Source organism: Condylura cristata, unplaced genomic scaffold (genome assembly GCF_000260355.1).
Source record: "Condylura cristata isolate star-nosed mole 26May11 unplaced genomic scaffold, ConCri1.0 scaffold00008, whole genome shotgun sequence".
Taxonomy (NCBI): domain Eukaryota; kingdom Metazoa; phylum Chordata; class Mammalia; order Eulipotyphla; family Talpidae; genus Condylura; species Condylura cristata.
Genome location: NW_004567109.1, coordinates 4,470,811 through 4,495,088, shown reverse-complemented (window position 1 = coordinate 4,495,088; position 24,278 = coordinate 4,470,811). Strand labels below are relative to the sequence as shown.

The following is a 24,278-nucleotide window of genomic DNA, read 5'->3' as shown; positions in this document are numbered from 1 at the left end:
CAATAGATAAATCTTTTAAAAATTATAATAATAAAATTATATTATTAACAAAAGGTCAGGGGGGAGACCGCTGGGTCTGAGGCCTATCCAGAACAAAAGTGTCTCTGAATCCGCTCCCCAGAGTGTCCTGCCTGGTTGCCAACCACCAGCAGAGAGAGGTGGGCAGGGCAGTCCTTTGCTCGCCACAGCCTAACATGGGGGCTGTAGATTCTAGGCTCGCTATACTCTATTACTACTATTTAAGCCACCACTGGTTAGAAAATGTACCACCAAAACTCAAGTCCATGGAAGATTCCTAAATTAGCGCTAACTAGCTCTCTGTGCCCCTAGGTCCTCCCAGTTATACAAGACGGTGACATATGGCAGATGTCACTGTGCTTGGCCTTTTCGTGAAAGACAACTGTAAAACAAGCAGGTGCTGATAATTACACAGGAACTCACAGGCCCAAACTCCTAGAGACACAGATGTGTGAAATGGGCATGTGCGTAAATCGCCCTTCCTGGAGGACAGAAGACACGAAGGAAGAGCCACGAAAATGCATCGCTTGGGACGAGGCTTCCTGGTGTACAGGGGGACATTCAACTTGGGAGACTCCGTGTTTGCTGCTGGTTACCTGTCTGTTTATGCCACCAGTAATCTACGCTCCCAAATTTGGAAAGATCAATTTCCAGTGACCAAGTAAACTGATGATTCTCCCCCTATCCACAAGGGTCCCCTCTGGGGTTTACGTGTAACCATTTCTTTCACGCTTTGGAGTGACCATCAGGCTTTATTTTCAAAGCACTTTATGAAGGTTGTTTCCTCTCCCCTCCCCCCATGGGTGAAATACACAGAAAACAAAATTGATTTACTTTTCACCATCTTTAAGGGTGCAGCACCACCCACCACCCACATCCCCCCACCTCCCACCCCAAGCTCTCGTCTTGTAACACTGACATTCCATATTCACAGCCACAGGGAGGCTGGGATGAGGTTTTCAACCAAAGGGAGGGAATTTTTTTAAATTACATGTAGTGAGACAAGCCAGAGCAATAAAAACAAATCCTGGACGCTCATATGGCAGCCAGTTTGACAACATAAAACATTTGTAAAGATGACTGGGCCACAACAAATATCCGGAGGTTAACCTCAATGACTCTGAGGTCACGAGCAGGCGAAGGGACAAGAGGACACAAGGGACCGTGGCGGGGGAAAGAAAAAACAATTAAAATTGGTATAATCCTTGGCCCTCCCTGGTGGCGCAGCGGGTTAAAGCACAGCACTAGGAAGCTGAAGCTACTTCTGCATGAGTTCGATCCCCGCCTGCCCCGGAGGTGACCACATGGCGCGGCAGACCTCTCCTGACCCACCCACTGCCCCCCTCAGCAGTGTCCTTCGTTGATCTGCCTGTTCTGCTCCCCACTCTGTCTCCGGTGAAGCCTCTCGCCGCCCCTGAGCCTCTGGCCTGTACCCCAGTTCTGTATGCACAAATAAATAAATCTTTAAAAAAAATCGGTATAATCCAAAAACCCTGCAAGCAAGCTAGATAGTACTCCATGCAGGAAGAAAAAGTGCTATTATTGTTGTTGTGTTGATATAAGAGCTCTCGATTTGTGCAAATAATAGCTCAAGATGATCTCAGATGCCCATAAAAGCATTGGGGCCCCTACTAGATCTGGAGAGAGAAAAATCCAGAGAAAGAGAGACAGGGGTCTGTCACCTCTGTTAACATTTTGTCCTGTTTTTATTTCCTCAGACTCAGGGACATTAAGTTGTAAATAAACTGATACCAACACTGTTTTAAACCAAAAAGCTCAAATAACCTTCCCACATTGTGGAGTGTCAGACACACACATTTGTTCAATGGCCAAAGAACCATAAAATCACTAGCTAGAAGCAACCTTACAGATTACCTAGTATACACCTCCAGCGCAAGACGCAGAAACCAAAGTAAAAATAAGAAGGGCCCTCCCTGCCGGCACAGCGGGTTAGGGCACAGCGCTGCAAGCGAGCTGCACCTGCCTCAGTGCGAGTTCGATCCCCGCCCGGAGGTGATCACGTGGCGCGGCAGCCCTCTCCTGTCTCCCCACTGCTCCCCTCAGCAGTGTACTTCGTCGATCTGCCTGTTCTGCTCCCCACTCTGTCTCTGGTGAAGCCTCTCGCTGCCCCTGCACCTCTGGCCTGTACCCCAGTTCTGTATGCATAAATAAATAAATCTTTTAAAAAAATAAGAAGGAAAAACTCTTTGTTTTTCCACAGCCCCTGCCTGTGCCTTTCTACCTTCTGTCTATGAAGGTGACAACTATGTGCCTGATCTAAGTGGACTCCTGCTGTATCTCTTAGTGACCGACTCACCCCACTTAGTGTAATATCTTGGAGATTTACCCACTTGATAGCATGTGCTGGAATTGTCTTTCTCTTAGACTAAACACAATTCCCAGCTTTGTGTTAAATCACACTGTGATCACCCAATCATCCACCAATGAACCTCGCAATTCCTCTTATGAACCATGCTGGTATGAACACGGATCGACACATGGAAAGCATTTAAAAGCCCTCCAAAGTGCCAGAGTAGTAACACTCAGATTGGCTACTGAGGGTGGAATGTAGGTGGGACAATATGTGCTTAGCTGTGCATCTCCTTTGAGGAACCACTGTTTCCAGCAAGGTCTTTAGGTCCAGGTGGACACACCTATCTAGAGAGAATGGTTTCTGTAAAATTGTTCAAGTGAGCAAGCTCTGTTGCAGTAATGCTCTCCTGCCCCTAACTGCTACCAATAAGTCCTCCTTTAGACTATTCCAAACAAGGGACTCTTTTAAGAAAGCTCTAGAAACAGAACATGATCTCTTCCCTTTGCTAAGATGCATTGGCAATGCTGTCCATTCTCGTCAGCGATGGTCTAATCCTCATCATAATGGCAAAACCCCAAAGCCCTCTTCCAAACCTTCGCTTGAAGGGGTTCCAGTCACCTTGCTTCAGAGGCCAGAAATCCTGGTGAGAATAGTGTAGAGAAGAATCTTGCCCCAAGTGTGAGACATCAAGTCAACAGAAGGCGGTGAATATTAGCAGAAAACACCAAGAGCCCATAGGTTGACTGAGCTTCCAGCTCATGTGTGTCTACACAAAGTGGTGAGGATAGTTGAGGGTCAGCAACGTGATAACAGGTGTATCCCACTTGCCCTTTGGGGCCACTATCACTGGCCATCACTTGACATAGAGGATGGTGATCAACACCCCAATGAATCAGATGAGAAACTGTCCCAGAAAGCACGGTTCAGAATGGCTCTTGCATTCCAAAAAGTGCCCCCCTGATTACTGTGTTTGCTCAAGGATTTGGGGTGGGGGAACGCACTGATTATATGAAAGAAGAGAGGCCCCCACTGGGGGGATGTTTCTTACCCATGGAGTGACTGGTTGGCACATTCGGGGAGCTGGTGCTCTGGCTCCCTTCTCGGTCAGGGGCTGTGGCCGCTGCAGTGGGCTTGTCCTCTAAGTGCACGTCTGTTATACCCTCTGTCCTCGTTGGCACCTATCAGAGATGCGATGAGGCAAAACAGAAATAAACATAATGTTTGAAATATACGTTCTGCTTTCAAAAGACAAGGATTTAAGGTAGCAATACTATGTAAAATAGATGACTACATGCAAAGTAGAAACAGAGAGCAAATCAAACGAATCAGAAGGGCTGCAGGAATAAAACCAAGTCTATTCCAGAAAAATGCCAAATATTTAATATGCTGAGTCCTACGGTCTTGATTCTTCAACAAATACTAGGTCACAAAGTTTTCATTTTTTCTCTCTCTTGAACTTGAATAGCGCTTTTCCCCTGAAACATTTCTTTGCCACCTACTATGCTGCATTAACCCTTGAATGCCTTTCCTTCCCAGCTACAGTAATGACCAGCCTTGACTGAGAGGTTATAATGTGCCAGACTCTTTAAATGCCTTCTCATTTACCCCACACCACCCTATGAAGTAAACGCTGTTATGAGTCCTATAGTGTGAACACACGTTAAGAGGGTAGATGATATGCCAAGTTCAACAACAAGCAACAGAACAAGATGTGAAGGAATTCTCCTGACTGCAAAGTGGATGCCAATTGCAGCATTCACCAGCAACGCCAGCATACAGAGTTAACAAAAGCAAAAACAGGTGAGTATGCGCACATGCAGGTGAAAACCTTTGTCCATCCCCAAACATAATCAACAGAGTGAAGAGGCAACCTGTGGAATGGGAGGAATAAAATGGCCAAACATACATCTCAGAAGGTGCCCCACAACTGAGTGACAAAATATCAAATTTGATTAAAAAATGGGCAAAGAGGAGTGGATTAGAAAAGCACAGTCTGTATATAGTAGAATACTATACAGCCATAGAAAAGGCAAATTATTGCCCTTTGTGTCAATATGGATAGAACTGGATGATGCTATGCAAAGTAAGTCAGAAGGAGAGAGACTTATGGTTTTACTTCTATGTGACATATAGAGACACAAAATAAAGGGTCCGACAGAACCAACCAGTAACAAGCACGAGGGCCTCCCTGAAGGCATAGGGGTTGAGTCTCAGAGCTATCACTACCGCAGCCTGAGTTTGAACCCCGGCCAGAGAGACAACCCACAGGGCCCAGCAGACTTCTCCTGTCTCCCCAGTTCTGTGCCACTAGCTCAATTATAAGCTCCCCACTCTGGATGGTGCAGCTTTATACCTCCTCAGGGTCTCCCAGTGCCTGGCATCCTGTGTTGCCCACCGGGTGCTTGAGTCACATGAACTCATTGAATTTACGATGTTAGGAAGTGTCTGCTGAGGCTGTCAGTCCAGACCAGCGTGATTGCTGGTGGGCTCTGGTCTTTGTTTATTACATGTCTACAGGAAGACAGGAAAGTGCAGAGACTTATTTAGGGACTCATACTAACAAAGGTGCTACAACTTCCAAGATTTTTAGTGTATGGGAAACTGGGCTATAACAGATCAGACACTTGAAAGCCTCCATCCCTGCTACTTTGCATATTCTTAAGTCTTCTGTGGTCAGCATGTAAGATGCATGCTAAGCAGGTGAAGTTCGAAGGTAGTTTCTGTTCCAAGTTATAGAATAATTTCTTTTGTGTGGTGGCTCATGCTAAATATATCTATAATATATATAAATATATATATACATATTTTTATATGTGTGTGTGTATATATATGTATATATATATATTTATAAAATTCTTATCCATCCATCCACTTACCATTCATGCATCCATCCTCCACACACCCACCCATCTATTTGCAGGACACAGAGCAAATCCCTCTCTTCCCGGGACACTCACCAGACCCGTAGCGCCAGTCGGCTCATACGTGTTTTCACCAGGCTCTGGAGTCAGGATGTTATCTTCCACACCTGGGGACACCAAGCCACCTTCTACACTCGGAGTTAAAATGTCATCCTCTGGCCGGACGGTAATGGCTGAAGAAGAAAGACTGAGTTACGGCTGAAGGTAGAAATCATGTGTGCAGAGCTAACCAGCCAGCTACACCCAGACCCCTTTCTTGTGGAGAAATTTGTTTGGGGTGCCATTTTTCTCTCTTATAATGAACCATCTTCCTTGGCCTCACCTCTGGTTTATACAATGATCTGTTTGTCTCCAGATTCTCTTGCTAAAAGAAGATGGAAATACCAGGGGCAAAGCAACCTGCCCCTCCCTGATACCCCGCTGAGGTGGGCTGACTGGCAGGTGCAGACCTTTCCTTTTACGCAATGAACCAGTCTTCCATGCGCCGCTTCATGTGATGAACCAACACATAAGGGTTAACAGAATATCACTTATGGCTGGCATTTCTAAAAATACACAGTTTGCAGTTGCCTCAGACCAACTGAATCACAAGATGCAAAAGTGAGGTTTCCATCTTTTGAAATCATGCTCATTCCTTTCAAGCCTGCTGCCCCCTTGAATGACTACAACTGTTGGTTTTGACCACAGCCCTTGTCGATGACATGGAGTTCTTGTTTCAAAGTTGGGGTTAACATTTCGGGGAGGGTCAGTCCCATTCGTTACAGTACCCAGAAACCCCGGAGAACTCTTTGTGCCAAGATAGCTATGCCAGTGAAAGAACACAGAGCCCTTGGCTTTTCTGCATCAACATTGGATGAATGACCCGTGTTGTGCCAAGAGAAAGATTTCCAGAGGAGCCGGGGGTGGGGGAGGGGGTGAGGGGAGTAACAGGTTGAGTTCCAAAACTGGGAGAAAGACGAACCTGGCCAAGTCCAAGCACCTTCTCAACTCTTAAAATGACCCTTTTTACAAGTTCAAAATCTGACTCACTGGCCACGGGCTCCTTCCCTTCACACAAGTGTGGCTCTGAAAATTCCATGACTAAATACAGTTGCAAAATAAGCAAACATCCCAGGAGCAAGAGGGAGGGGGCTTAAAGATGTGGTCTTTGTGTAATGAAAGAGCAGAGATTTGCACCTGGGCTGTGCCCAAGTGAGCAATACCACCCTTGCCTTAATGCACCTTGTTAGGAGAGCCCTGTGCTTAGACTACCCGGCTAAAGGAAGGGCTAGTAAACAGTTGATCATAACATCTTGGCCGATGTACAGAAGGATCGTGCCTCTAGCATAAATCTGCTTGTTCTATGATCTTTCTCTTTGCATTCAGGGTCCTAATCCAGTGCTGTGGATCACGGCTTAGCATCGGCAATTATTTTTCATCTTGAGGGACAAAAGCCTTTTACCAGTTAGTAATAACGGAATCCTGCAGTGCAGGCAAATGATTTGCGCCCCCCCATCTGCCACTCCACCTATTTGTGGGGGTCGGGTGGGTAGTGTTCATGTCCCACCAGGATTTATAACTGTGCTGTGGGCATTTGTTGCGTGTATTTACAGAGCTCAAGGGGTAACATACCTTTGCCAGGGAAGTTGTTCTTATTAAAACAAACAACTAAGCATATCCTGTTTGCTTTTTCCCTCTCTCCTAGATGAACACGGTTAACAAATCTCTGATGAAAAAAAAAAATTCTCTGGAATTGTACAGCAAAAGCACTTCCTTTCTTTATCTTCTAGCTTTAAAAAACAAAAGCACCCTTGCTTAAAAAAAATCAAGTCCTGAATGAAGCTGAATTCTTTCATAGAAAGTTCAGTTCATTGAAAGTATAACTTGATGAAAATTCCTCCTTGTTCTTTTCTACGCTTGGCCCACAGGGCTGAGTCTCTCCAAATAGCTCTGAATAGACAAAGGGTGTTTTATGAATGACACTCGTGATTAAGATGCACATCTTTTGTCTCGCTGCCTTGCTTTCTTTTGCTCCATGGGAAAGTGGATCTTTAACAAGAGATCCTCCATTGTCTCTCGGATTATTTTGGCCGAAGGCTTTCCCAGGGCGAAGACTGCCCAGGAGCCCAGCTGCCCAGTTTCTAGCCAGCATCTGACGTCTTCCTCTTTGAACAGGGAAATTCCAATCATGTGCTGATCCTTCATTCCCTGACCCCTCTTCCCTAAGGCACGTGCATGTGCGTATGTACACACCTATTATGTGAATGCTACAGTAAGTGGTTCCTGGGAACGCTTTACCCTGCCACACCAGCCTGACCTAGCTAGTGGGGTCAGGAGCCACGGAAGTTTCCAAATAAATAGGTACCCTGGCCATTTACTTTGGAATTTGTATGTGTGTGTTATTCTTTAAAAAGCTAGCCAGGGCCCTCCTTAAGTGGCACAGCAGGTTCAAGTGCAGCTCTGCAAACGAGCTGCTTCATTGTGAGTTTGATCTCCAAGCTGGAGGAAGTGATCCAAATCACCAGCAGACCTCTCCTGTCTCGCCCGCTGCTCCCCTCAGCAGTGTACTTCATCGATCTGCCTGTTCTGCTCCCCACTCTGTCTCTGGTGACAAGAGGCAAAAATAACAATTTACCATAAGGTTCTTATGTTTGAGAACAAGTAAAAACCAAAAATACTTGTTTGTAGGAAAGTGCTAATTCTGAATCATTTCTACCTTCGCTTTCAAGTCTAACATCTCTAAAGAAGTTACTCCAGCTTATCTCTCCCAAGAAATACCATCCATTTTAGAGTCTTTACAATGAAGGTGGTATATTTTAGGATATCTAAAATGTTTGAAAATTTAGACACCATGTTAAGTTACATTATGATAATTATATTGTAATAGTCCAACATTGATAAAAATCTCTTGAATAATTGTCTTTAATCTTTTGGTTTAATTGACATTCCTTTCATTTGTGCTCATAAGTCTGTCTGTTAGTCATTAAAAATGTATTCTTTTAAATATTTGCACACCATAACACTGATAAGGGACTGCTTTCAAAGATCTACAAAGAGCTTACACAACTCAACAAAAAAAAACAACCCAACCCAGTCAAAAAGAATGCTAAAAAGACACTTCTCTAAACAAGAAATGCCAAGGGCCCAACAGGTACATAAAAAAAGTGTTCAACAGCACTTATCATCAGGGAAATGCCAATCAAAGCCACAATGAGGTACCACCTCACTCAGTAAGAATGGCCCAAATTAATAAAACTGGCAAAAACAAATGCTGGCGAAGAGGTGGAGAAAAAGGAACTCTCTTATAATGCTGGTCCAGCCACTGTGGAAAGCTATATGGAGGACCTCCAAAACACTAAAAATGGATCCACCATATGACCCAGTGATTCCACTCTTAGGAATTCACCCAAGGACACAAAAACACTGGTTCGGAAGGAAACCTGCACCTGTATGTTTATTACAGCAATATTTATAATAGCCAAGATATGGAAACAACTTGAGGGCCCCAAAACAGATCAAGAGGTGGGCTGTGTCTACAGTGGAATATTACTCAGCCATCAAAAAGATAAGCTCATGCCATTTGCAGCAACATGGAACTGGATGGGATTATGCTAATGAAGTCAGAGGGAAAAGATACATATCAGATGGTCACTTATATATGGGATATAGGCAAACAGAACAAAGGGTGAGGAAAAAGACAAAATTTGCAAGCTGATCATAGACATGAGGCACCCAGCAGGAGAGGGGAGAGAAGGGGTAGAAACAAGGGAAGAAGGCAAGGGATAATGGTGACAGTTCTGGGTGCTGTGGAGGTGGGAGAGGTACTACAGCTGAGGAGGAAAACCAAAGATCGTACAAAGTACAAACAGTAACGTAATCATTTTTCTCCTATGGTACCCCTCTTTTTGAATTTTGTATATGTTCTTTATACCTGGAGAATATATACTTTGGACTAGATGCTGCAAACCTTACTGCTATTTTTTACCAGCTGGCATTTGTGTCTTTGGTAAGTGGCAGGCTCTGTGGCTAATCAAACTTACTAGACTCATTTTGTCCCTTGAAGTCACACTCACCCTACCTTGAGATTTTGGATATACTCACTCTGTTCTCTCCTTGTGGCTTTGTTTTCACACCTGATGTTTCTCTCTGACCCATGTCTTCATCCTTTCTTCATTATAATCCTGGTGATCTGAGGCATCTGTTTCTCGGGTGTCTTATGCCCCCTTAGGAAACCCCATCTTGTTAGAACCTTCTAGCCTCAATGCGCACCATGTCAATTTTCTCAAGTGACACCTTTCTACTTGCACTAAGCTTTCCAAAGTGGTAGATTAGGGGATGGTGTGATTTGCTTTACAAAAGGCGCCCCTCCTGGAGCCTCCCTGGAGGCACAGGGGTTAAAGCGCAGCCCTATGAAGCCATCCATGGCAGCTTGAGTTCACTCCCCAGCAAGGGAGTGACCCACAGGGCGCAGCAGACCTCTCCTGTCTCACCCGCTGCTCCCCTCAGCAGTATATTTCAGTCAATCCACCAGCTGTTCCCAACTGTATCTCGGGTGAATCCTCTCACCCCCAACCCCGCACCTCTGGCCTGTACCCCAGTTCTTGCATAAATAAATAGATCTTAAAAACAAAAAAAGGTGCCCCTCCCAGCAGCAGCCCTCTGACCAGTTCACAAGCTAAGTAACAACAATCAACAACGGAAACTTCGTGACATCCAGCTCTCTGGCCCCACGCCCCACACTTGGGGTCTGCGTGTTCTGGAAACAGGTGTCAGTGTGGCTGGAGGTAAGAGGAAGGCTAATGACAGAGGGCTGGCGACTCTCAGAGATGGGCAGGAGCTCTGGGAGTGAGCAGAGACCAGACAGATGCGGGCAGATTGTGTGGACATGGGGTCCCTGTGTGAGTGGCTGGTGCCAGGACAGAGGCTGTGGACAGGGCCAGACCTGGACAGGTCATGCAGCCATTCCCTGCTGAACGAAAGAGGAACCTCAGAGCTGGCTCTTCATTCGGCCACCTGCGGCATCTGGGTTTCCCCCACTTCATTAGGAAGCCGCCTGGATGGTGGTTTAGGTAGAGAACTCTGCCCCGTCTCCACCCCTCGACGAGGGGCCCTGGGGGGCCTCTTTCTGCTGACCTGAAGCTTCAGACTCAGATGGAGCAGCAGCTTCAGAATATTTTATCCTGAAATGGGAATGTTGACTTTAAAAAGAACAAAATCGCAAGTCAAGATACCCTCAGGGTTTTCAAAGAAAACTCGGTGGGGTTAGCCAACAGATGAAGGCAGTTTTCCTATTGCTGGGTGTTTTCTAGTCTCCTGGGTGGTTCCAGAATCTAAATGCACAAATATGCTTTGAAGACAGGAGCCTACAGCTGTGCTTGATATTTGGGGCCCTGGAAGAGAAGGGTTTTTTTTTCCCTCTTACGACATCCTAGGAAATTCTGGTTTTCCCCTGTAGGAGCAACTGTAGGATAATTAACAATTAATTCTAGCGCCCCTCCCCTTCCAATTACATTTGAGATGAAGTAATGCTTTTAGAGAGCGATCAAAACACCTATTTGGAAAACCAAAGTGCTGCTTCTGTTTCTTTGCCCAGACCCAGGGTGTGCCCATTATTTTTCTATCGAGTCTCAAGACTGTGCTCAGATTGCTGAAAATAAACACCCCCAAAACTGCAGAAAGACACCAGCCTGGCTCTTTCAGGCTCTGCAGACCACCTTCCATGATCAGTGAGGTGCTCAGATCTTGTGAACCCTTCATCTCAAGACATCCCAAGTGCAGCTTTTTGGGGGTGCTGCCCTCACTGCCGGGGAGAGGGCTTCCACACAGAAGAAGGGGCCAGCACTGTCCTTCTACCCATCAGCCTATTCCTGGTGCCCTACGGGCTGGCCTGGTCGGCTCCTAACCTTGAGTAGAAAACTTCCTTTGGAATATAAAAAGCCATTTGCTGACCAGAGGTTGTGGGCCAGACCCCCAAGTCCTGGCAGATACTAGGATGTAGTCCACATCACCACTGATGTGGCCAGTGGGTTCCCTCTTCTCCACACACCCACCCTTTCCATGGATGCTGGCAAACTGCATCAAAGTTCTGGCCATGGAAAGTCCATGTAAATCCAGGAGGCCTGGCCGGCCATTTGGTGTCACAGAGGAACACACACACTCTTATTCTTCCTTCAGGAAGCCAGTGCTACCTAAAACCCCACCTGACCCCATATTCCCATGTTACTTACCAATGTTTGTTGAGTGACTAACAGAGTACACTTACAGCCAGGTGGGAAATTTCTTTTGTGTGACCCCTTACACTGTTCTTGACATTGACCACTGTACTTTAGCTAGAAGGTGTTACATCTCTTCCCCTGATGAAAGACACTTAGCTAGAAGGTGTTAAATCTCTTTCCCTGATGAAAGACGCAGCATGGCTAAAAATAGAACAATTTGCTTTTGAGGATGACTTTTTTATCCTGCCATTTGCCACCTGTCACTCCCATATCAAGTCCTGTCAAGACAGGATAAGACAGGCTCAGGACAACCAGGAGACTTGGTGGCTAATGTCAGCACTGGGGACAGGTGCCTCTCTCTTAAATTCAAGAGAAAGCTATCAAGGTTGCATATAAAGGTTCATATCAAGGTTTCATAAGTTCCTCTGAGAAATGCTTTGCATTCGAGTGTCCCCAGATGCAGAGAGGTGATCACATAAGGACACAGCTTCCTGGGGGCTTCTGCAGCTGACTGTGGGCAGTAAGGAGGGACATGGTACTGGAGACTCCTATCACTTCCCTAGCAAGGACCTCCTGAGTCGCTGGCGGGTGGGAAGGACACAGGGTGGCGTCCTAAGACTTCACACTAGCCTCCCTGTCCCATCTCTCTCCCTCCCGTGGGGTAGCTGGAGCACAGATCTACTGTGTGCCATTCACAAATCTTCCCACTCACCCTCCAAGGCCACCCACCAGGTAGGAATCTCCATAGGGCTATTTACCGAATTCATGTGCACGTGCAAAACATGGCCATCAGCCCTCTTTACAAAAGCCTTGCCAATGAGCATCATCTCATTTTGTAGGGGAGAGGAGTGGCTGCCAACGTAGTGGCAGGTGGTGATGCAGGGGTGAGGCCGGGGCTGTCCAACTCTGTAGCCCTGCTCTATCCACTGGGCACTAGGCGTTGGCAGGTGTGGTCACTTTTCTGCAGTTCCTCCCAGCATCCTCTGTGCAGAGAAAGGGCTGGTGTGGGACTGGAGCAGCTGGCAGGGGGCTTCTGGTGCCAGGGGTGCCCAGGTCTGCAATGCTCCGTCACTGCCCATGCAAACCTCTCTACCTGTCTGCCAGGTAAAATCCCTTCTGTTTTCTCCAAGATGCGTGGAGAAAAGTCCTCCCCTAAACGAGGGCGAGGCTCGAAGCCGCTAGCATTGGCTACTTTCTCCTGTTAGCATTTTCTAGTCTGAGAAGATCCCATCCTGCTGGTTGTTTATGACCAGGCCACTCACGTAATGTCTGCTAGCCCGCTGAATGACTAGATGAATATCCACACTTCTCAGTGTTCGTGGAAGAGAATCAGCTCCCCCACGCACCCCCAGGACGAACAGGATCCCGAGTGACTTGCGTGTTAAAACGAGCTGTCAGCTGCAGCCTCCACCAGAACCACTCAGCCTGGAGGGTATTTCTCTCTTGACCAAGACAGAATGTTTCCAAAGAGGAAATGAGTTAGTTCATAGTTTCATAGCCTGGAATCAACACCTCTGTAATCACTTTTCTGGAAGTCAGCTTCATAGGGAGGACGGCTGAGTACTTGAATAAGCAAATGACAAGGAGAGCCCTGTTTGGGGGTGGGGGGGGGAGGCAGCTCTGGGGGCGAGGCACAGCATCTTGTAGGGTGATGGGTGTTTGGAAACAGGGGCCACAGCCGCTGGCTGCAAAGCTTCTGACTCACACAGGGCAGCTGAGCTGGCAGAGATGTTGCAAGAGTGAAAGAGAAGCCCCCTGGCTCTGACCTCACCTTCCACCCAGCCATCTAGCAGAAGCCCAGCTGTAAGTCCCCAGAGGATAATGCTGTAGGAATGTGTAGAATGCGGCTGTGTATTGGGGGGGGTGGTGAAAAGAGGGGATCAACCATGGCCTTGATCCTAACATGTGTTTGGGAGTTTGCAGTGTACTTTAGTGTAGATTTTTAAAAAACAATAGTTTTGGCTAGGGGGTGTCCTCTTTTTTTTTTTAAGATTTATTTATTTATGCATATAGAACTGGGGTACGGGCCACAGGTTGGGGGGGTGAGAGGATCCACCAGAGACAGAGTGGGGAGTAGAACAGGCAGATCAACGAAGTGCACTGCTGAGGGGAGCAGTGGGGAGACAGGAGAGGTCTGCTGTGCCCTGTGGGTCACTCCCTGGCCGGGGATCAAACTTGGGCTACAGTGGCTGTGGTAACTTCATAGTGCTCCGCTTTAACCCGTTGTGCTACCAGGGCAGAGGTTGTCTTCTGACCCTTGGCCATGTAGCCCCTGGGGCTGGCACTCTAGGGAACTGTCTCCAGGGCTCAGCCCTGATGCCATGTCCATGGAGGGTCTCCCAGGGACCCACCAGTGACATCGAAGCGAATGTCCTACTAGTACTTCTGATTCTCTAAGAGACTGAACAAGCTACTCCTATCCCTCAGGCCTGTTCCCAGGCTGCCAGCCTTCCTACCTGATCTTTATACTTCCATCGTGCCTTCTCGCCATTCCTGCCCAAAGCCTTGGGTCGCTGTTTCCTCCCGCTCCCTTGTGACCAATGTCTGTTACCTACCGACCATGCGTTCCTTTAAGGACACACAAGGCTGCTCTCTCGAACTGGTAAGGTACACCAGGAGTCGAGCCACAGTCATAAAAAAAGCCAAAGTAATCTTGAAAGAGAAGAAATGGGAGAACTCACCCCTCCCAATTTCAAAGCGTCCCACAAAGCAAGAGTGATCTTGATGACGGCCACTGAGTCGAACCACAGTCATAAAAAAAGCCAAAGTAATCTTGAAAGAGAAGAAATGGGAGAACTCACCCCTCCCAATTTCAAAGCGTCCCACAAAGCAAGAGTGATCTTGATGACGGCCACTGGCATAGGAGAGATGGAACGGAATTGAGGGATCAGAAATACTGTCCTTTCACACACACTTGACTTTGACAAAAGTGCTTGAGGTGACTGCATGGGAGGAAGGAGAATCTTTTTGAGAAATGGTGCTGGGACCACAGGATAGCCACGCGCAAAAGAACAGAGCAAGATTTCTCTCACATCACTTACAAAAACTGACCTCTGCCCCAATCAAGGGCCTTCAGGCAAGAGCTAAACAACTTAACACAACTATTGGAGAAAAGGTAAATGAATCGCTGTTGACCTTGGGTTAGACAACACTACAGGCCCATCAAAGAAAAAAATAAAGTGAACTTTAAAATTTTGTATGTTCTGTTCTTTGGACACTATCACGAGATTGAAAAGAAAAACTATAGCACAGGAAGAAATTTTGCAATTCCTGTGACTAACAGAATACATAATTCAAGGATTAAAAACTCAAAAACAGCCTAATTTTAAAAGGAGAAAAAGGATTTGAATCCATATTTATCCAGAGAAGAAAAGTGGATGACAAGCAGATGAGTAAGAGCCCATCATCACTAGGGAAATGTACATCCAAGTTATAACGAGACACCACTTCATAACCCCTGGGGTAGATGCCACTTTAAAAAAAAAAAATGCAGTAAATAACAAGTGTTGGCAAGAATGTGGAAAAACTGGGGCCCTTCTGATTTGTTGGTAGGATTGTTTAAAGGGACAACCCCTTTGTAAAACAACTTGGCACTTCCTCCAAAGTTAAGTACTGAGTTACCGCACGATCCAGCAAAGCCACCCCTTAAAATATACTTGAGAGAAATGTAAACATGTCTGCACGAAGACTTGTGCATAGATGTTCATAGAAATAACATTGATAATAGCCCCAAAGTAGAAACAAGCAAATGCCCATAAGGTGGGGATTGGATAAACACATGTGGTGCTGAGGGGAATATTACTCAGCAGTAAAAAGGAATGAACTGCTGATATAAGCCATAATGTGGACATGTTGAAAACAGGCTGAGAGAAAGAAATCAGGCACAAAAGACTAACTTAGTGCAGATTGACAGGCAAAAGAACAGTTTTAGGGACAGCAAGAGGGCTCATGGGATTAACTGTTAATGTTACGTGGTGTGGGGGAGCAGTGATAAGTTTTCTGAAATTGACAGTGGTGATGGTTGTATAGTGCTATGAAAGTACTAAGAACCACAATATTGTTTAGCTTCAAAAAGTTAATTTTAGGGTCTGTGAAGTATCAATCATTAAAAAAGAAATTTTAATATTTATTTTTGTATTTAGTCATACAAGAATGGGGGTGTAGGCCAGTTGTGTGCGGAGTGAGAGCATTCAGAACAGGCCGATCTATTGAGATACACTGCTGAGGGGAGCAGCAGGGAGACAGGAGAGATCTGCTGCCCCATGTGGGTCACCTCCCTGGCTGGGGATCAAACTCGTTCCACGTGGCTGCCAATAACTTCATAGTGCTATCTTTAACCTCTGCACCACCAGGGAGGTCCACAATCAAAATTTTTAAATAATGATGAGTGATATAAAATAAATAATAAATGAGAAAATGAGGAAAGTATAGTACAAAATCAGGACATAGTGAACTACAAGTCTTGCTGGTTGATGCCCCCCAAATCTGCTCTCATCCCCCCTTCTATTGGTGCCAGTCTATTTGCCTCCTAAGCCCTCAACTTCCGTGGGGCAGACTTCTGACTGTCTTCTTAAGTTGGCTTCAGTCCAATGTAGGTTTAAAATTTCTGACAACTATTCACAGCCCCACTATCTTCCAACTCAACACTGACTCATCCTCCCGGATTTCCTGCACTCCCCAGATCCCCCACCCTAAGCTCCAGGATTGTCCTTCCTGCACTTCTGCCCATGCAGACTCTTCTGCCTGCCAAGCTCAGATACCCCACCATCGCTCATAGCTAAGGCCAAGCCCCATCGTCCCCCCCCCAGACTGGACCCCCGTGAGCAGAACCCCCAGGTCCCACTCCTGCTGGCAGGTGCGGTGTGTGGATGGACTCCCACCTGCCGTGCTACAGGTCAGGACTCCCCCCACCTCCCCTGCTTGGGAGCACCGTCCACGTCTCTAACTCACAAAGGTCTTGATAACACCTGCTCTCTGCAGGGCCTTCCTCTCAGCCTGAACTGTGTCTCACCAATAACACCTGGCCTTGCTGCAGGAAAAGCTCCTTGAATCAACTAGCTGGCTTTCCTGGGGGTCCTTGGTGGCCTTGACCCCAGGTGAAGCTGTGGGGCGTGGGCCCTGCGGTGGGGTTCACCAGAGCCAGCCACTCTCTCTGCTACTACATGACTGACTGACCCGCTGCGTCTCTGCTCAGTCTATGACATCCGAACAGCTCTGACTCTGTGGGTCTCTGGTGGGGATTAAGTGAAACGGGGCTTGGAAAGCAGGTACACGTGCGAATCACTCAGCAAGCGTTAGCTGTTACATGTGGCTCTTGCTATTAACCAGAGCCAAGATTGAGTCCCCTTAGCTTCAGAGCCAGGAGTTCAAACTGATCACAAAGAGTGCCCACTCAGAAGACACCAGTTTATGTGGAACGAGAGACACTTCTCCAATTTGGCACATGCTATTTGCTATCCTGGCGTGCCCTGGCCTGGAGAGGGGCCTGGCACGCAGGGGGTGGGTGTGAAGGATGTGGCTGTTGGGTGGGGCACACTTCCAGACTGTCATTGACCCGGACCCCTGACTCACCCCAGAACCACCTGGATGGCCATGAGAACACCCACAGCCGCCAGACGCCTACCGGGGGCTACCAGCCAGGAAACGTTTGCCTTGCCGAACTCACAGTCACCCAGTAAATATCTGTTAAGTCAACAGGTTCCTGGGCAAGACAAGTGGGTTTAACGCCACCCACTCCTCTCCTCTAGATTCTAGAATCACACTCCCTACTCCTCTGCCCAGGATACTGTTCGCTGGACACAACTCTCCTCACGAGGCTTGTTTGATTCTCGTGGGTAGGGACCCATGATGAGTTTCGGGGTACACTCTGTTCTCACCTGTAGTGTGTGCACCTGCTGTTCACCAGGGTGGCCCCTTCCCTGCTTCTCCCGTACATTCGGTGCAACTGACATCCCCCCACAAACAGAACAATGGCCACTACCACCCCCGAGTGGCTCAGCGATTCTCTCTCCGCCCAGTGCCAGCAGCTTGTGCCCCTGGACAGAGGTCGGGAGCACATCTTTCCTCCGGAAGTGTCATCATCCTCCGGAGGTGTGCTGTGTGCGGTGTTTTTTCCCCCTATGTGAAGTTTAGTGTTCTCTGAGCAATTCGTTTGCAGCTCCTCAGAAAGTCAGGTGCTGGTTTCCCTCGAAGGACAAACCCGTTCAGCTGAGCAGGTCCCAGACAAAGGTGCCCTCGCCCAGCCACGCTCAAGGGAAAGCTTGCAGTCAGGCCCGCGGGGCAGCAGGCTGGCTGGTGGGTTCAGGGGAGTCATGGAAGGAAAACAGCCACCTCATTTTCCTGCCTCGCAGGAATCTGGCAGAGTTCCAGCTGTGTGGTGACCTATCTCACTGCTCTGGGATAAAATGCCCCATCACTTACTACACCCACCACCGAAAGATTTACGAAACCACCAGGGAGAGGATTCAAATCCCAATCAAAGGTTACTTTCTGTCTGGTCCATCGTGTGGGTTCCCTATCTCGGGCACTGTCCCCCACCCTTTCACTCAATCCTCTTCCAGAAGCCCCTCTCCTCCGACACCCCCTTGTGAGGTCTCAGGACGGCAGAGCAGCCTGGCTTCCTTGGAGAACTGTCCAGGAGCTCATGCGATTCCACAAGTGAGTTTCCTGAGGGAGTGCCAGGGGTTCGTCCTGGTTCTCCCTGCTCGTCCTCCCCCGTCATATTTCCACAAGTTGGAACCTGGCATGTGGGTTCTTAGGAGCCAGAAATATGTCAACTATTCAGATAAGCCAGTGGAATTTGAGGCCCCGATCCAGCCCTACCGGTGAAGACTGTAGAGCACACGTTGCAGTGAGGTGTGGTGCTCTCAAACGCCTGCACTTCAAGTCCCGCGTTTACACGAGCTGGACACAGAGCTGCAGGGAGCCTGGGGCCTCTTTGGGGAATGAATTAAGAAATCACATTCATGGCCACCCTGGGAGCACAACGGGTTAAGTCTTAGCAACATGAAGTTGTCTGCAGCCACTGCAGCAACAGTTCAATCCCCGGCCAGGGAGTGACCCCCAGGGCGCAGCAGACCTCTCCTGACCCGCCCGCTGCTCCCCTCAGCAGTGCATTTCAGTCCATCTGCCTGTTCTGCTCCCCACTCTGTCTCTGGTGAAGCCTCTCACTCCCCGCACCTCTGGCCTGTGCCCCAGTTCTTGTATGAGTAAATAAATAAATTTAAAAAAAAAAAAAAGAAATCAAGTTCAAAGTACATTTCATCCTTAAAGGAATACTATGCTAAGTACTGACCGTATGTTGAAAAGTTTTGTTTCACTTGTCAAGAACTTGAAGTCAGGGTCCCCTCTAATTGCAAAGTTCGGTGTGAAGTTTATTGTTTGTGGCAATATCCTGTAGTGTCCTCCTGTAAGGATGTGGCAACTGAATGAGGGGGCTGTGACCTCTGGAATCCTTGGGGGAGAAGATGATGGGGGGGGGATGTGCTGTCCCTCTATCCACCCAGGTTTTGGGGTCTCTCTGTGTGTCTTAAGAGTTACTTATTTCAGAGGCCAGAGGAGGAAGGGCCTGTATATCTTTGCTTGGCTGGGGTTCTGTTTACTCCCTGTGCCCCAAATTAGTCTCTCTAGGCCTAGATATTTTCTCGACATGTGCTTTGCTGTATCCAGTGCTATTCTGGATCTCTTACACCAGTCTGCTCACCAAGGCCTGGGCAGACCTGATCTCCACTGGAAGTTGGATTCGCCTGAGGTAAGATTCCTAGCAACTCCCCAAGATCCAGGGCCTTTGCAACTGGCAAGAGTTCCGGGGAAATTTGTTCAGCACATGACTAGTCCTGAGTGGAGTGGTCCGGGAAAGCTCACTGCATTTACAGCAAGCAGCAGCCTGCAGGAATTTCACAAAACAAACTACCCAACAGAGAGGCCCTGAAGGACATGTTTTGGATGAAAGTTCAGCTGGAGGGTGGGGCCTGTCTTGGAGGAAAAACTCCAGATGTGGGGACCACAGAGCTTACTCAGTCGATCCATGAACTATAAAACTGAGCCAGATAAAAACACTTAGATGAGATAAGCCCAGTGGGCCGTAGGATAATCAAATTCATCACCATCATTACCCCCAACCCAGCTCCCCAAGAAAAGCTGACAATAGCTCACTTCAATGAAGTCGTTCATCCATATTCAAGCTGCCGACTCATTATCCTCAGACAAAACCCCTCCTGGTCTTAGCTCCTGCCACAGCCCTGTGACTCTGCCTCACGCCCAGCCAGCCCCCACATGCTGGCTGGGGGTTGGGGGGTTGCTGCTGCTTCTTTCTTTAACAGAGCGGTCTAGGACCCATGTGATGGTTTTCTCAGACAAGGTTCACCACCCTCCCTACCACCACCACCACCCACGGTTGACTGGGAACTGGCTTAGCCTGGGGACAGCTGCCCCTTAAGGGAGAGAGGGGCTCTCACCTGCTGCCTAAGTGGGAAGCAGCGGGGCTGGGGTCCATGGGGGACCCTCCCACACCTTATATCACGGGCCCCAAGTGTCTGGTCAGAGGGGAAATGAGGCTTGAACACCAGGCTGTGCACAGGACCTTGCAAGGAGAAGTTCCAAAGACAGGAAGCCCGCAAATAGCCGTGGGGCCTCGGAAGCCAGTCTGGAGCACAGAGAGCCCAGCCCACTAGACACCCTGGTCATTTTCCCAGGCTGGGTATTTTGATCCTTGCGTGGAATTATACTAGGTTAGTCCACTCCTCCCTGGAGCCACTCCCGCCATGGAGCCTCCGGGCACACTCTCCACCCTCAGTCTGGAAACTGTCTAGGAGTTTACCTTTCGGGATACCTGCTGAGCCGCCCTCACTCCAAAGATCTCTGCTTAGCCTCCAATGCCCTCACCCCGCAGGCACACCCTGCTGGAGCAGACTGCACTTGATGGCTTTCATGGCTAATGCGCTTGTATTTTTTTTTTTTTAAACAAATGGCAGGTCTCAGGCAACCCTGCCTGGGGGGAAGCCTGGGGGGTTTCTGTTCCAACAGTTAGGGGGTTGGCTAGCATTTCTGAGCAATATAGTACTTTTCAACGAAGGTATAGATTTCTTTCCTGAGACATAATGCAATTGCACACTTACTAGTTTGCATTACGGCATAAGCATACTTTCATATGCACTGGAAAAAGAAAACAATTAGCACAGGGTAGTTTTGGGGTACGGGCTTATAGTGGTGACCTAAAACCCAACCCGGAAGAGCTCTACACCTGCCCACATTTGGAGAACAACCATGTGCCGCATTTATTTTTGCCCAGGCAGTGAAGGTTCGGACACAATAAGACAGAGCGGTGCCCTTGGGAGCTTAAATTCTATTGGGGAAACCTAAGTAATAAAAACCCAAAAAAGTAAAATACTGACAGGTGCCCAGGGACGCCAGGAACACAGCAGGCAGGGAAGGAGGCAGGATGAGAAGGGGAGGGAGAAGGAGGAGTGGGATGGAGGCTGGAGGACATCCGGGCCCTAGCACCCGGCAGCCTGGGGAGTACCGGTGCTCACAGGTGACTGACGTCTGCCAAGACAAGACCCCAGACCCCTGCCCCCACTCCTCCAGGCGACTCAGGGGGTTCCCCACTAAAGGCCTTGCGCACACAGCATCTGTCCATAGAGGGGTTCCCAAGATGGGGCGGACTCCGACTAGCTCCCAGCACCCCTGAAGGCCCCCATTCCATGAGGCCGGCTTAGTGCCAGGGCTGGGGGGCTGTGCCTGCGGTCTGTCCAGCCTAGCCCTGGGGACGAGCAGGGGACTGGAGATGGGTGGCCCAGAGGCGCGTTCCTCCCGCCTCCTCCCTTGCTGCCTGTGGATTCCGGGGCTCCTCCTGGCACCCCGCTCAGCTGATTCTTCTGGAGTTGGCACCAGCTAAGGTGGTCTCCCCTCCCTCCTCCCGAGCAGGCCCTGCAGCCCTGGCAGCTCCCCTCGGGGCTCCAGGCAACTTGAGACAGCAGGCTGGGCGGGCATTCCAGCTGGCCAGCTAGCCGGCTCCGAGTCCCCGAGTCCCCTCCAGCACCGGGGAGCCGCTCTGCTGGGTCTTACCTCCTCCTGCCGGGAGCCAGAGCGAGGCGCTCCCCAAGACGAACAGCAGCGCTGGTATCTTCCACATCTTCGCTGACTCGTCTTTCTGAGGCGAGGGCTGGTTTCAGGGCTGAGGGCAAGGAGAAAAAGCCTCGCCCCGCAGGCCTTCCTTCAGCGCTCGCCAAGGGGGCGTCTGGACCGCGGGGAACAGAAAAGAGAAAAAAAATCCCGGCGCCGGAAAGTTCGCCAAGCTCCCTCGGGCCGCCGCAGCCTAGGAAAAAACTCCCCAAGTTTAGGCGCATTTATCCTCCTGGAGGGCTGAGGGCGGGAGCGGCTGTAAGGTGGTCTCAGGCCTGCGGGCCCGCCCTCGCCTCTGTTTGGCCAGCGCCAGCGAAGCGATGACCTCAGGCCAGGTTTAAAGTTACAGGGCCGAGGCTGAGGCTGCCGGGGGAGGCCGCCCGGAGCCCTGGCAAAATTGGCTTTGCTTCTGCTCCCCAGCAGGAGGGGAAGGAGGCTTGGGCACTAAGCAGCTTATTTTTTTCCTGATTTTTACACTTGATTTATTATTGTTTGCAAGAGGAAGGCAGAACCCTCGATTTTTCTGGTTAGGAGACATAAACTGCTCCTTGTGTGGGCACGCAACCAAGCTAGGATCGCCCTTGTAAATCGTGAATTTGATGACAAGTTAAAAAGCACTGGCCCTCCCCGGGGTGGGCTGGCGGCAGCTCACTCAATCGCGCCCTTGTCCTGGGGACCCGAGGAGGTGGGGCGCCCCTGGCGGGGACCGACTGGCGGGGACCGACTGGTGGGGATCCGCAGACCCAGGGGCTCTGGCGACTGGGGGGGGGGTGTCTGTCAAAGGATGAGCCTGAGATCTGCTTCTCCAGGCTGGGAGACCAGACCCAAAGATGGACAGATGGACAAGGACAGGCTTGGTGGGGTGAAGCACTAAGCAGCCCAGGGACAATCAGAGGGCCCCCCCCTCCCCAGTCTTGGGCCCATGCCCAACTCCCAGGCAACGCCTTTATTCCTGGGGTTCAGTTCCCTAACCCCTGCTTCCCATTGGAGTAATCTGTCGGATGCTAGAGGTGGGAAGAACCTTTATAATTTTTACTTTACTAATCTGTTAGAATCTAAAACAAGGGCCCTCCCTGGCGGTGCAGCGGGTTAAAGCCAGCACTATGGAGCCCTGGGCAGCCACTGCAGCATGAGTTCCATCCCCTGCCAGGGAGTGAGGCAGACCTCTCCAGGCTCCCTGCTGCTCCCCTCAGCAGTGAACTTGTCAGTCTTCTTGTTCTGCTCCCCACTCTGTCTGTGGGAAATCCTCTCACCTGCCACACCCTTTGGCCTGTACCCCAGCTCTGTATGCATAAATAAATAAATCTTAAAAAAATAAAAAGGCAGGTGAGCTACCTTTTCCTCCCTCCCTCCTGCTTTGCTCACTGCTTCCCTCTTAGCTTCCTTCTTTGGAAGAAGACTTGCATCTGTGCGCGACTAGCAGGCTGCAAGTGGACAAGGTGCTTCCCATCCAGCCTGTCAACAGCTAATTTTGGGATTCGGAGTCAAAATGCACCAGCAACATGAGGACAGGAGACAATTTCCTCCACCACAGATATTTCTTTAGGTTTCCAACCTCAAAACTCTTGGGGTCCCTTCCTCTCCTTACTTCAGGTCAGCTGGGCTCTAGTAGCCCTAGGATAAGTCAGCAGACCCTTAGGAATGCTAATTTCCCAAACCCAGCCCCCCTGAGTGGGCACCTGCCTGGTAACTAGGCCCCCTGGTGCTCAAGGGTGGGAAGCAGAGGGCAGTTAGCCCAGTATCCCTGCAGGCAGGTGTGGGGGAGGGCATGAGCCTCCACTAAAATTCCAAAGCACGGAATTGCCCTGGTAGGGAGTGGAAGCCCCCCCCCCACCCCCCTGAAGCGAGCTTGCTGAGCTATCTCCCCATCTCATTCTTCCTCTGACGCCCTCCTGGGGTCAGAGTCTAAGATAGGGATCTGAGGGCAGCTAATTTGACAGCAGCAGGGAGGAGCCCTGACCCTTTGGGTTCTTTTGTTGCTGAAAGGAATTTTCTGGGATCTGGGAACCTGGCTGGAAGCACCTGTCCACCTCTCTTCTCCAGAAAGCTTTTTGTTTTAGATCTTTAAAAAATATATATTTATTTATTTATGCATGCAAGAATTGGGGTACAGACCAGAGGTGCAGGGGGCTGTGATAGAATTCCCCAGAGACAGAGTGGGGAGCAGAACAGGCAGACTGGCTGAAATTCACTGCCCAGGGGAGACAGGAGAGGTCTGCCTTGCCCTGTGGGTCACTCCCTGACTGGGGATCGAACTGGTGCTACAGAGCAGGCTGCAGCCAGCTTTGAAGTGCTGTGCTTTAACCCACTGTGCCATCCAGGAGAGCCCTCAACTGCTTTGGGAAAAGGAGGGGAAATGAATGGGATGCAAGCAGCTCCCTTAGAGGGGTGTTTGGAGCAGGTTACCTTCAAGGAGACTATCCATCCCTACTGCCCTCCTGAGATGTTTAGAGAGGTCACCTACCTGCTGGTAGAGAATAGAGGATGGGAAGTGGTTGGGAGCCTGACCCTTGGGGGCCAATCTGGGGGAGGGGAAGGCGGGCAGGGGACTCTGCAAAGATCCAGTGCAGTTGGTTTGAGAAACTGGGATGCGTGGCTGGGCCTCAGAAGGGGAGCCTTCAGCAAAAAGACAAAGAGCATAGGAGACAGGGAGCTGACCTGAGGTGTACCTGCACATCGGGTGACTCAGGCATAACTGCAGTGAATCAC

At 49.2% G+C, this 24,278-nt stretch overlaps 1 protein-coding gene across 2 annotated transcripts in view; it reads right to left on the bottom strand.

Annotated features, from left to right (window-relative positions):
• Nucleotides 1–21,968, bottom strand: part of PDPN (podoplanin) — a 27,465-nt gene extending 5,497 nt beyond the window's left edge. The window contains exons 1-3 of one of the 2 annotated variants that reach the window (XM_004679333.2): nt 21,513–21,968; nt 5,290–5,426; nt 3,381–3,510 (exon numbers count right to left, since the gene is read on the bottom strand). In XM_004679333.2, coding sequence (XP_004679390.2) covers nt 3,381–3,510; nt 5,290–5,426; nt 21,513–21,579 — 334 coding nt within the window. In that variant the 5' untranslated portion in view covers nt 21,580–21,968. The remainder of the gene's footprint in view (nt 1–3,380; nt 3,511–5,289; nt 5,427–21,512) is intronic. The other variant, XM_012722701.1, reaches the window with a different exon arrangement.
• Nucleotides 21,969–24,278: the final 2,310 nt, after the last annotated feature.